Genomic DNA, 11,539 nt, shown 5'->3' on the forward strand with positions numbered 1-11,539 from the left:
GTTGACTTGTTTACAATAATTAATATTGTTAATAATTAATATTTGGCACGTGATAATTTAAGGGTCGCTAGCTGAGTAGATTCAGGACTGCCACCTAGTGGTGTGGAGTAAGCAACTGGCAGTCAAAAAAAGATTGATGCTTTCAATGTTGGCATAATTCATTTCTGGTTATAATGGATTTAGGCTCTTGAACATGCAGTTATGTAATATATGTATATGTATATCAGACCAAGTATAGACAGAGATTGTTCTTTTACTATGTCTCATGTATCAAATCAAATTGTATTTGTCACATGCTTCGTAAACATCAGGCGTAGACTAACAGTGAAATGCTTAATGTTACTCACTGATTATTTTCCAACATTGCAGAGTTAAAGATAAAATATATATATATATATATATATATCGTATAACCAGAAATATACCATTTCGATACTTATAATGATGCACAACATTCTGCCCATTACAGCTGACAAAGAACGGAAAAACTGAAAGTTGAGATAATGTGTTCTTGGCATATTTCAGTACATAGGACAGTGGATATGTATTTTGTAGACTCAGGAAATGCAGAATGTTTCTGTTGATGGACCAGCAAACAGTTGCTCAGGTATGAGTACACATTCTAAAAGGGTCTAAAGCCCACATGACAGTGTGGTGTCATCATAATAGTATGATTAAAGGTGATAATCAACAAGAACATTTCTGTTATCAGGTTGCAACTGTGCTATTCTTGTTCTTTTATCTATTCAAACACTTGAACAATCCATCTATTCCCAGTTCCATCAACCATGACTGTATTTACTCTAATGTGCAAACATTGAAGCAAATATGTGTTTGGATTCCAAATGTCTCAGAGGTAAACATAAGAATAGGTATATAAGGTGAAAAGAGACCCTAGTCCAACCATATCAATGTCCAAGGTTTATCTGGTGAGTATAACAATTAGTTTTCAATAAATAAGATATCAGAGGAGATTATATTTAGGTTTGGTATCTCAATTCATTTATACACAAGTTAAATGTATGTCATATTTTGCCATAGGAATGCTTTGGGTAAAAGCATCACAATATACAGTGCTTTAAAATGTTGTTAATTTGTATTTGGTGAGTTCTCTCTACAAAGCGCAAACAGCCATCCATCATGCCACTGAAGAGAAACACAGGTCTCATGATACTGATGCTGTGTACTCTGGCTCTGTGGGCCAAGTCAGTCAGTGCTGGCTCCAGCTTCCTCAGCCCCTCCCAGAAACCACAGGTAAGACAGGTAAGGTGTAGCACATGTGTGTGTTTGTGAGTAAGGTTTACGAATTGTGTGTAAAATGTGTGTGAGTAATGTTATACTAAATGTGTGAATAAGGTAGTGTGACTCACTGTCACGGCCTGGCCCTGCAGGGTAAAGGGAAGCCCCCTCGAGTTGGTCGGCGAGACATTGAGAGCTTTGCTGAGCTGTTTGAGGGTCCCCTTCACCAGGAAGACAAACACAATACGGTAAGTGACACATGCACATGGATTTACCTCTTGAAAATAGCTCTACAAATCCTCACTGCTGCTGAACCCAAATCAACCCAATGCTCCTACCATCCACCCAGCCTAAGTCTCTCACTGTTGCTGCCTGTTATAGACCCCCCTCAGCTCCCAGCTGTGCCTTGGACACCATATGTGAATTGATTGCCCCTCATCTATCTTCAGAGTTCGTTCTGTTAGGTGACCTAAACTGGGATATGCTTAACACCCCGGCAGACCGACAATCTAAGCTCGACACCCTCAGTCTCACAAAAAATGATCAAGGAACCCACCAGGTACAACCCAAAATCTGTAAACATGGGCACCCTCATAGATATTATCCTGACCAAATTGCCCTCCAAATACACCTATGCTGTTTTTAATCAGGATCTCAGCGATCACTGCCTCATTGCCTGGATCCACTATGTTTTTATTTACTTTTCTGCTCTTTTGCACACCATTATTTCTACTTGCACATCATCATCTGCACATCTATCACTCCAGTGTTAATTAGCTGAATTGTAATTACTTGCTACTATGGCCTATTTATTGCCTTACCTCCTCACGCCATTTGCACACACTGTATATTGTGTTATTGACTGTAAGTTTGTTTATTCCATGTGTAACTCTGTGTTGTTGTTCGTGTCACACTGCTTTGCTTTATCTTAGCCATGTCGCAGTTGTAAATGAGAACTTGTTCTCAACCGGCCTACCTGGTTAAATAAAGGTGACATTTAAAAAAAAGGGTCTAAAATGGCTTTATTAACATGTTGCTTTGAAAACCACATAACATGCCAAGGGAAGTTAAGGGCTAGGTTTAATTTGGATACTGATCAGCTCTGCCTGTTCTCAGATCAAGGCTCCTTTTGAGATGGGCATCACCATGAGTGAGGAGGAGTTCCAGGAGTATGGTGCCGTGCTGCAGAAGATCCTGCAGGACATCCTGGGAGACACTGCCACTGCAGGTGCCCTGCGATGACATTTGAACTTACATACAGCACTACTACTCTAGTTGGATAGAGACCGTGGCGATTTTAGCATGTATATCTTGGTGGGGCAAACTCAACTTTTATTTAATGCATAGCAGCAAAGCCACAACACTAAACAAGACATTAATTGCACTATAACACAACACAACACTAAACAAGACATTAATTGCACTATAACGGTGACAAATGGTGCCCACAAACTGTTAGGGCCTACATAAAGCTGTCCCAATAGCAGAGTCCCAACAGCAGTCCCAACACCTTACCACTGCTACACCTGGTTATCAGCTGATCCTTGTCTGTCAGCGAAACAGTTAATTCAGCCTCATTTGCTACATATATATTTTTTTAAACAGCTGATATGGTTGACTTGCTTATACAAATGTGGTTTCTACTGACAATTGAGATGTACATACTATTATACAAGGGAACGGATAAGAGGTCATCCGTAATTTCGATTAAGACATTAATGAGCGAGTTAAGATAGATGTAGTCAATATAACTATCTCTTCAGTATTTTCTAATGTACAGCAACCGAATTCAGAACAATTGTCCAATGTCTGTGTTCTTTTCCTCATCTTAATATTTTATTGGCCAGTCTGAGATATGGCTTTTTCGTTGCAACTCTGCCAAGAAGGCCAGCATCCCGGAGTTGCCTCTTCACTGTTGATGTTGCGACTGGTGTTTTGCGGGTACTATTTAATTAAGCTGCCAGTTGAGGACTTGTGAGGCATCTGTTTCTCAAACTAGACACTGTAATGTACTTGTCCTCTTGCTCAGTTGTGCACCGGGGCCTCCCACTCCTCTTTCTATTCTGGTTAAAGTCAGTTTGCACTGTTCTGTGAAGGGAGTAGTATACAGCATTGACCGAGATCTTCAGTTTCTTGGAAATTTCTCAAATGGAATAGCCTTCATTTCTCAGAAAAAGAATAGACATTTTGAGCCTGTAATCGAACCCACAAATGCTGATGCTCCAGATACTCCACTAGTCTAAAGAAGGCCAGTTTTATTGCTTCTTTAATCAGAACAGTTTTCAGCTGTGCTAACATAATTGCAAAAGGGTTTTCTAATGATCAATTAGCCTTTTAAAATTATGAACTTGGATTAGCTAATGCAACGTGCCATTAGAACACAGATGGTTGCTGATAATGTACTGTAGATATCCATTTTTTTTTCAATCATCCGTTTCCAGCTTCAAGTCATTTACAAATTTAACTGCCTACACTGTATTTCTGATAATTGATGCTATTTTAATGGACAAAAAAATTGCTTGAACGGTGGTGTATATTCATTTTTTTGCTAAGCAGGTGGGGCTCAGAGTCCCACTTTCCCTGAATGACAGGTTGCCACTGGATAGCGATACACTGCCTGTTCATGATGGTAGCTATAACAACTCATTAGCACATATTTGGAGCCAAAGAACAGCCCTCTGTCAAATCTAAACCATCAGACAGACAGCAGAGTGCATTAAATGTTCCAGAGCAGCATTGTTTAAAATCATGTTTTTGTGTTTCAGAATGATCACGACTTGGCATAGACACGGAATACAAAGAACCTCCATTTCCTGTTCTCCAACTTTCCTTTCTCAACTTGTCTTATACCCGATTTACTGTGTGAACATTATTTGAATTGTAAAAGATGAATAAAATAACACTGCTTCCTTACTCCCTGGGTCATTTTGGGTCTTTGAACAGATCTGTCATCCTTATCTTCAAAGAGTTCTCTAGTAAAAATACTTTCTTAGGTAGCGGCTCATAATGGCAAAACATCTGAATTTGAGCACCAGGAGAATATGAAACAGCCCATCGATCTCACTAAATTCCCTCAGCTGTTTCCTGCAACTCATTTGATCTGGTCAGATTACAGTCACAGTGCAGTGAATAGGACGCTTGACATGGGGCGGCAGTGTAGCCTAGTGGTTAGAGCGTTGGACTAGTTGAGAGGTTGAGAGTTCAAACCCCCGAGCTGACAAGGTACAAAATCTGTCGTTCTGCCCCTGAACAGGCAGTTAACCCACTGTTCCCAGGCCGTCATTGAAAATAAGAATTTGTTCTTAACTGACTTGCCTGGTTAAATAAAGGTAAAAAAAAATAATAAATTATGACCATGTATCCATTGAAGGAAAGAACCCTCTCTTTGTGTCTTGTTTATCTGTTTCAGGTCAGCTGAAGAGGCTGCTACTCAGACCTGGGGAACTAGGGCACCTCTGGCAGTGCGCTGTGGGCCACATGTTTTATTAGGTTGTATTAGAAGGCCTCGTCTCGAACTCCAGGCTGCCCTTCCAACAAGAGTGTACTCGCATATCCAGACCTATATACAACAGGCTCAAGTAGAACACAAAACAGTTACATGGGAGACGTGTGCCCTTGAATAACTCAAAAAAGTTTCTCTGGGTTCAGTAGAAGCACTTTAGGTACCATTCACACATTGAACCCATTGTCCTAGCAGCTTTTCCACTTTGATCTGGTGTGATGGTAGTGTCTCTCTGGATGTGTCACTGGGTGCTCCTGTCAATCATTCTCAAATGGAAGTGCTAAAGCTGAACTCTTTCTTAACCCATCTGACTGCTCACAGGAGTGGCTAATGGACAGGCCACTCAGCCACTTCATGTCTCTATTAAATCTGGAAATAAAATCAACCTTATTTCTCCCTAACGGCAGAGATGTTCAGCCTGGTTCCCCCCATACAAAACACTACAGAATTCTGTATAAGACAAGGCCCTATATGGACATTCTACTCAGTTGCCCTCTAGTCTATACAAACCCCTGCAACCCCTTTACACGCGAAACATCTATCCTTAGTGTACCAGACATGAAGCATACACAATTCCTTCCCATCAAACTACACATAAGGACTGAATTGACACCAGTGGAACTAAAGAGTAAAGTAGAGTAAAGTATTAACCTTTAAATTGCCTTTGCACATAACAGGCTTGTTCTACCATTACCAACCACTGAGTACACCAGCACCCTCAGAGGTATTTACCTGTTGAGAGTAAATTGACCTAATGCAGCCTCCATGTTCTTGATAGGAGAGGAGTTTAATGAGGGGTGCTGGAGAGAAAGAGCTGTATTCAAAGGACCAAAGTGCTCATGTATCAATTCACACAAATTAGGAGAAAGTAAAAATAAGCTTTTAATTGAGTACATAACAGCCTTTGATAGTGAGGAAGGAACCAGGAAGGGAAGGAAGGCTTCTACATCGACTAAATCAAAACCAAACCATTTCACAAGTCAGCAAAGTAGAGTAAAATGATTACAAACACCAAAATTAAACAAATTAAAGCTTCTGTCAAATCGAATAAAAAAATAAAGGTAAAAATAAAATAAGATTTGGATTCCAGAGTGAGATCATAGTTGCTGAAACCATTGGGATCTTTTAGAACAGAGTGAAGCACAAACTGAGCATTTCATGCTCCTAATGCCTGCTAGCCTCAGACTTAACTCCTAAAACTATGCAAGGGCTTGGGGCCAGCTAAAACAAAGCTTGACAACTACATACTTTTTTCTCTTATCGTATATACATTTTTCTGCAATGCATTAACTACCAAAAATATATTTTCAGACATTAAATGCCACAGGCTGCAAACAAAACCAGTTTGGAAAACATAGTTGATTTATTCTATATGTAGTTTAACAATTATTCTTTAATGTGAACCTTCGATAACAATTCTCTCCTCCATGAGGCTGCCTATGTTTGAGGAGGGCAAGTGTGTGTCAGGTCACTACGACAGCTACACCTTGTACTTTCCATGCCTACAAGGGTGGCAGTCATGGCCTCCGTGGTGACCTTCCCTGTCGTCGTGGTCATATGCCGTAGAGCTGGGTGGTGTTGCGTCGGATCGTGGTGAGCACTGTGGTGATGCTTTCTCCCTTCAGAAGGCTGATCTCACGCAGGGTGTGTATACCCATGCCTGGGTGGGCAAACCTACAGACATCCTTACTAACCTACCGGTACACAGAGAACCAAAACGATTTACATACATGCACTGTCAACCTTAAACTTTCACCTGTATACGCCAAGCTTGTGAATCGGTACCCTCCCAAATGTGTGTTGTTTGTGTGTACCTGTCGGGGCAGGAAATAGGGTGCGTCTGTCTCCAGGAGGATGCGGTCGAGGGGGATCTTGCGGATCGCGTCACGGGCCTCGTATGCACTAGGGTAGGTGATGAGAGCCGTGAAGCCCACACACAGGTTGGGAAACTCCTTCAGGAAGGGCTCGATCACCGGGTAACTGTTGGTGAAACAGTGTCTGTGGAAAAGAAAGGCAAATGTAAGTCTAAGTTTAAGAAACATTGCCTTGTTATTCTGTTACCAAAAACAAATGTTTTAAGACATGCTCCAGTACTTTGGCGACTAGTAAGTATATATATTTTTTTTACCTCCCGCTTTAGGCTGGATGTTACAATGTGTAGTTCATACATGCATAATCTATGAGCAGAATTACTGACTTACCTCTATTAGCCACAAAATCCTTAGTTTGAAAGTGACTGTTTTCTGGAAGCTTTGTTGCACCACTTCCCCTACATTTCCCCCCATGTGGACCAGCCCCTAGCAATTTGAGTTCCAGCCAATGAGATTCAGCACCTCACCATTTGAGTGACAGCTAGCAAGAATCACACACAGTAGAGCGAGAAAGAGAGCAATGACATGGTGCACATCAGATTTTTTTTCAGGGACCACTTTTGGCTCGTGGGTGCTACTTTCAGAACTACTGGCTAAAAAGAACAAAAGTACTGGAGAATCCCTTTAAGATATTTTCTTATTTCTCTCCCTCATGAGGGAAGATAATGAAAGTTCACAGACTTATAACAAGTAATGGTAGACCTACCAATTAGATTTACTGATATCAAATTCTCTTGTGAATTATTACGTGATTAAAACTCATCATTCTGTTAGTAACAGAATTACCAAAACAGTCATGGAAATACAGAATTACAGAACTGAATTGGCTACAATGGGAACTCATAGCAGCCACAAACAAGTTGTGTCACCTGCTACTGTTTTCCCTTCCACTGGCATACTGTTATGTTCAGCTCAAAACGGTTTGGTTTATGGCTGCTTGTTAAACCAAGTGTTAAAACAGTCCGTCTCGACAACCACTCCCTCTCCGGTTAATGTCACCTCCCCCAGCTCCTACCGACACATGAGCCCCCTCTTTTTCCATTTACTGTTACCAGCGTCTGTTACCAGCACTGGCCGACACCAGTCGTTCATTGACGTTGAAAAGTAGTAGAAATTTGGTCAGTCCACCCTGACGTTAATGTTAACATCCACAAATGGACAGGACCAAAACTGAACCTATCATAGATATGTTTCACAAGTTTGGACAGCATAGTAGAGTGACAGCACAGTAGAGTACAATCCAATACATTAGTACAATACAGTAAAGAAAAGTAGAGTACAGTATATTGTAATGTACTAAATTATACTGTAATCCACTCTACTGTACTATATTGTACTGCACTCTTACTCTACTCTGCTGCAATTTCTAAACTTGTGAAACATGGAGAATGACATTCATATGCATTTCTGTGTAGTACAGATCAGGGACCTATGATGTAAATCCATTTCTTACTGTAGTTAAAAAACAAAGCAGATATTTAAGTTTTTGGAAAAGGTGGTCGCATAAAACACTGAAGGAGATTTTACCATAATTCTGTTAGCAAAGTTATCATCTGCACAGTTCTTCCACTAAATTTGTTTTTGTAAATTTTTCTGTGGAAGTTGTCTATATACAAGGAATACTTTGAACGTGTTGGTTGTTTAGCAACAAAACCGACATGTGCGCGACTATGGGGCAAAACAGACGAGGTTGGCTTAGACTGTTGACAACATGTAAACTATAGTTAGTCTCCAATGTTTATTGAAAACATACATTTGCGTAATGAGCACTTCTCAAATACATTGCTAGTTGTTGCTCATCTAGCTAGAAAATTGTTTTTCCATATTAGCGTAGACGTGACATCAGTCAAAACAAGACATGGTATCAAGAACAAGAAACCTACAATTCTCCACATGGCAGCTTCTTGTCATTGTTGATAGCCATCTGGCCATCCAGAATCACTATACAAGCTTCTGCCCCACTGAAGCGTGCGCTTTGTTTTCCTGATGCTAACCCGTCTATAGAGTTGTATGGATTGTTAAACTTTGAAATCAATGGTTTTTGTTCGGCACACATTTTAAAAGTGAAACAAAAAACAGTCAAATTGTAATTCTGTTACTTCGAATTCCCCCATGAACAGTATCAGTCACACACACATGCAGACACTGACCTGTGGATTTTGTAGTCCTGGGGCACACACTTCTTCATGATGAGCAGCAGGTCATCGTCTGCGTCCCTGCAGTGGATCACCAGAGGCTTGTTCATAGCCACAGCCAGTTTCAGCTGACGTTCAAACACCTACAGGGGGCGCCAAACACACAACACCATCACTACCTCAACCAAGCAGCAGGTTATTAACTACTTCAAATGGGTCAGTTGAATGAGAGGGAGAAAATTAAGTTCTGACCATACCTCTTTCTGCCTGGATGTGTTGGTGGAGTTCTTGTGGGAGTAGTCCAGGCCAATCTCGCCAAAGGCTATAGCTTTAGGGTGTCGCATGGCCATTAGAATGCTACGCTCGTGGACCTCAGAGTACTCCTTGGCGAAGTGGGGGTGGCACCCGAACGCCCCCCAGACCAGCTCCTCCGCCAGCAGGCCCTCCCACAGCGCTTCCCGCACCATGATCCGAGGGTTGCAGAAGTCGGCAATGCAGCCGTGAAAATCAGTCGGGAAGCTGCTCTGGTGCAGGCTGCGGAAGCGGGCAAAGGTGCCCCGGAAGCCCAGCTTGCCCCACAGCATGTCCAGGTGGCAGTGGGTGTCCACGAAGCCATGTTGGCTCACCCTCCGCTGGGACGGGTCGCATGCCCAGATAGGCTCCACCCCCACTGACATTCTCCTGGTGTTGGTGCTGTTGTCATAGCACCTGGAGGGGGAGGAAGAGGGAAATGAGTGGCCTCCGTCAGAGTACCTCCGGAAGGTCTGTTCACAGGGGCGGTAGGGGCTGGAGAACAGGGGGTGGATTTTGTGTGTAGCAGGCGAAGTGTTGCTGGAGCAAATAGCAGGCTCCCACAGAGCAAAGGGATCCGGGGAGGAGGAGACACTGCTGGGGGAGCACGGGACACCGATGCCCCCCATGCCAGTCCTGGGTGTCCCGGGGGCAGGCGGCTGTGCACTGTTTGGCTTCTCTTGGGGGATTTGCTTGGAGGAAATGAACACCGTCCTCCATGACTGAGGGAAGATCTGAGCTGGGCTCTCACTGGGTGGCTGAACAACACCATTCAGTCTGTTTGTAGAGGGGGAGGTGAGAGAGGGCGCTGTAATGCTACCACTCTGAGCATTCACAGCAGGAAAGTTGAGTTTCCAGGTGTCTGGGTGGTATGTTTGAGGCTTCGTGAAGTAAAGTAGAGAGTTAGGAATGTAGTCCAGAGCAGGTAAGGACGAGTCACTGCTGCTGACCCCTCTCTTGGGCTCCACCTTGGCAGTGGAATGCGATGGAGACTCCTCCTGGGAGAAGGTCTCCACCACCACAGGGTCCTCAACATCTGACCAATCAGGGGAGTTATCCCTTTTCAGCACCACACTCTGAGGTGGAAAAGGAGAGAATAGGGCGATATCTCTATTGAATAATAATATAGGTTCAGGAACAAAATATTTCTCTTAATTTAACCCCCCCCCCCAACCAATTATCCATACTAAACATGTAAATTCCTGCTAACCAACCTTCTGAACCTTTTTTTCTCCTGTGACTCACCCTTGTGTCTTTTTTGAGACCAGTGTTCTCATCCTGTGTCCCTGTTTCCTCAAACACCATTGGGCGGAAATAGTAGTCTCCGCCCTCGAGGGGAGCCATGTCCTCTGACTCGCTCTCTGACTGGGCTGAGCAGCAGTCCAAGTCAAGAGCCGCGCAGTCGTCTGGTTCCAAACTGGGCATGTTGTCATTGGCTGTGTCCAAAGACGGGTTCTTTTTTGTGGACTTCTTCTTCGCGAAAGAAGGGCTTTTCCCGGCAGTCGCTTTGGCCGGGGACTGCTTCTCTCCTCTTCCCCTGATAGCGGCGGTCAAAGCCTTCAGGTAAATGGCCTTCGACCCCTCCTGTGGGGTCCGGTCTTTCCTCTTCAGACCACAGGCTGAAGGTGTAGGTGAGGAGACACGGCTTTCTGACTGGGATGTTGTGTCCTTGAGTACCGCCTAAGGAAAAAACAAAATTGACAAAGATATATCCAATGGAAGCAACACCAGTAAATGACATGTAACACTGGCCATCTGAGTTAATGTAGGAGAAGAGGCAAAGAAAGATGACATTTGGGAGAACAGAGCAATGGTCCGTGCATTGAATTGCTTAGCAGAGTCCACAGTCATGATTTACCTTGGACTCAGAGGGAGTGATATCTTTCAGACATTTTCTGGAGAGATTCCTGAGCCCCTTGATTTTCCCTGTGAAGAGGTTGCTCCCGCTGGGGTCGTCTGACGAGGTGACCTCCTTTCTCTTGGGTGTGTCTAGGCAGATGCCCTCCAGCTCTCCCAGGCCAGCCGACACGTTCAGATCAGGGGCAGTTAAAACCTCACTGGGCGACACACTCCAACGGATGGGCTTGGGTGTGCCACCATTGCTCTTGCGGAACTTTGTAGGCGAGCTGAGTGTTGTCTGTAGCCAGTCAAACTTCACCTTCTCTCTGTTGTTGCTGTCCATCTCAGACACCCTTGTCAAAAATACAAGCAAAAGAGATGCATTATTAGTCACTAAAGTCAAACAATACCTTCAAATTGTCCTCAGAACAAGCACGAGGTTCAGTGATTTGTATCTTCCCAATGTATCAGACACATCACAATTTGAAAAACACCAATGGACAACAATTTGTTAAAGTTCAGTTTTACCCTGCAGAGCTGTTTCTTCCAAACAAATTGTTATTTTCTGTAGAAACAGACCTGAAACTTTGTTCTCCATTTGTCTTTCCAAGAGGTTGAGCACAGAGGCATCATTTCCCCTAATGAAATCACAGAAGGAAAAA

The 11,539-nt window shown here is 43.1% G+C and overlaps 2 protein-coding genes across 2 annotated transcripts; one reads left to right on the plus strand and one right to left on the minus strand.

The window, feature by feature from the left end:
• The first annotated feature begins 1,079 nt into the window (after positions 1 to 1,079).
• Positions 1,080 to 4,105, plus strand: ghrl (ghrelin/obestatin prepropeptide). Its single transcript, XM_064956018.1, has 4 exons — positions 1,080 to 1,254; positions 1,392 to 1,487; positions 2,356 to 2,467; positions 4,005 to 4,105. The coding sequence occupies exons 1-4, from the start codon at positions 1,141 to 1,143 to the stop codon at positions 4,007 to 4,009; spliced, it is 327 nt and encodes a 108-aa protein (XP_064812090.1). The 5' UTR covers positions 1,080 to 1,140; the 3' UTR covers positions 4,010 to 4,105.
• A 1,500-nt stretch (positions 4,106 to 5,605) lies between these two features.
• tatdn2 (TatD DNase domain containing 2) lies at positions 5,606 to 11,223 on the minus strand. Its single transcript, XM_064956027.1, has 6 exons — positions 10,897 to 11,223; positions 10,284 to 10,718; positions 9,005 to 10,114; positions 8,763 to 8,890; positions 6,556 to 6,739; positions 5,606 to 6,435 (listed from the first exon to the last, which is right to left on the minus strand). Exons 1-6 carry the CDS (start codon positions 11,218 to 11,220, stop codon positions 6,295 to 6,297), a joined length of 2,322 nt encoding a protein of 773 aa, XP_064812099.1. The 5' UTR covers positions 11,221 to 11,223; the 3' UTR covers positions 5,606 to 6,294.
• Positions 11,224 to 11,539: the final 316 nt, after the last annotated feature.

Source organism: Oncorhynchus masou, chromosome 5 (genome assembly GCF_036934945.1).
Source record: "Oncorhynchus masou masou isolate Uvic2021 chromosome 5, UVic_Omas_1.1, whole genome shotgun sequence".
Classification (NCBI taxonomy): domain Eukaryota; kingdom Metazoa; phylum Chordata; class Actinopteri; order Salmoniformes; family Salmonidae; genus Oncorhynchus; species Oncorhynchus masou.

Excerpts from the sequence above, each read along its gene's own strand:
- tatdn2 (XM_064956027.1), bottom strand. The coding sequence starts at position 11,220 with ATGGACAGCAACAACAGAGAGAAGGTGAAGTTTGACTGGCTACAGACA. Across the intron at positions 6,740-8,762 it reads CAGGACTACAAAATCCACAG|ACACTGTTTCACCAACAGTT; the intron begins GTCAGTGTCTGC and ends TCTTTTCCACAG. Across the intron at positions 6,436-6,555 it reads CCTATTTCCTGCCCCGACAG|GTTAGTAAGGATGTCTGTAG; the intron begins GTACACACAAAC and ends GTGTACCGGTAG.
- ghrl (XM_064956018.1), top strand. The coding sequence starts at position 1,141 with ATGCCACTGAAGAGAAACACAGGTCTCATGATACTGATGCTGTGTACT. Across the intron at positions 1,255-1,391 it reads GCCCCTCCCAGAAACCACAG|GGTAAAGGGAAGCCCCCTCG; the intron begins GTAAGACAGGTA and ends CTGGCCCTGCAG. Across the intron at positions 1,488-2,355 it reads AGGAAGACAAACACAATACG|ATCAAGGCTCCTTTTGAGAT; the intron begins GTAAGTGACACA and ends GCCTGTTCTCAG.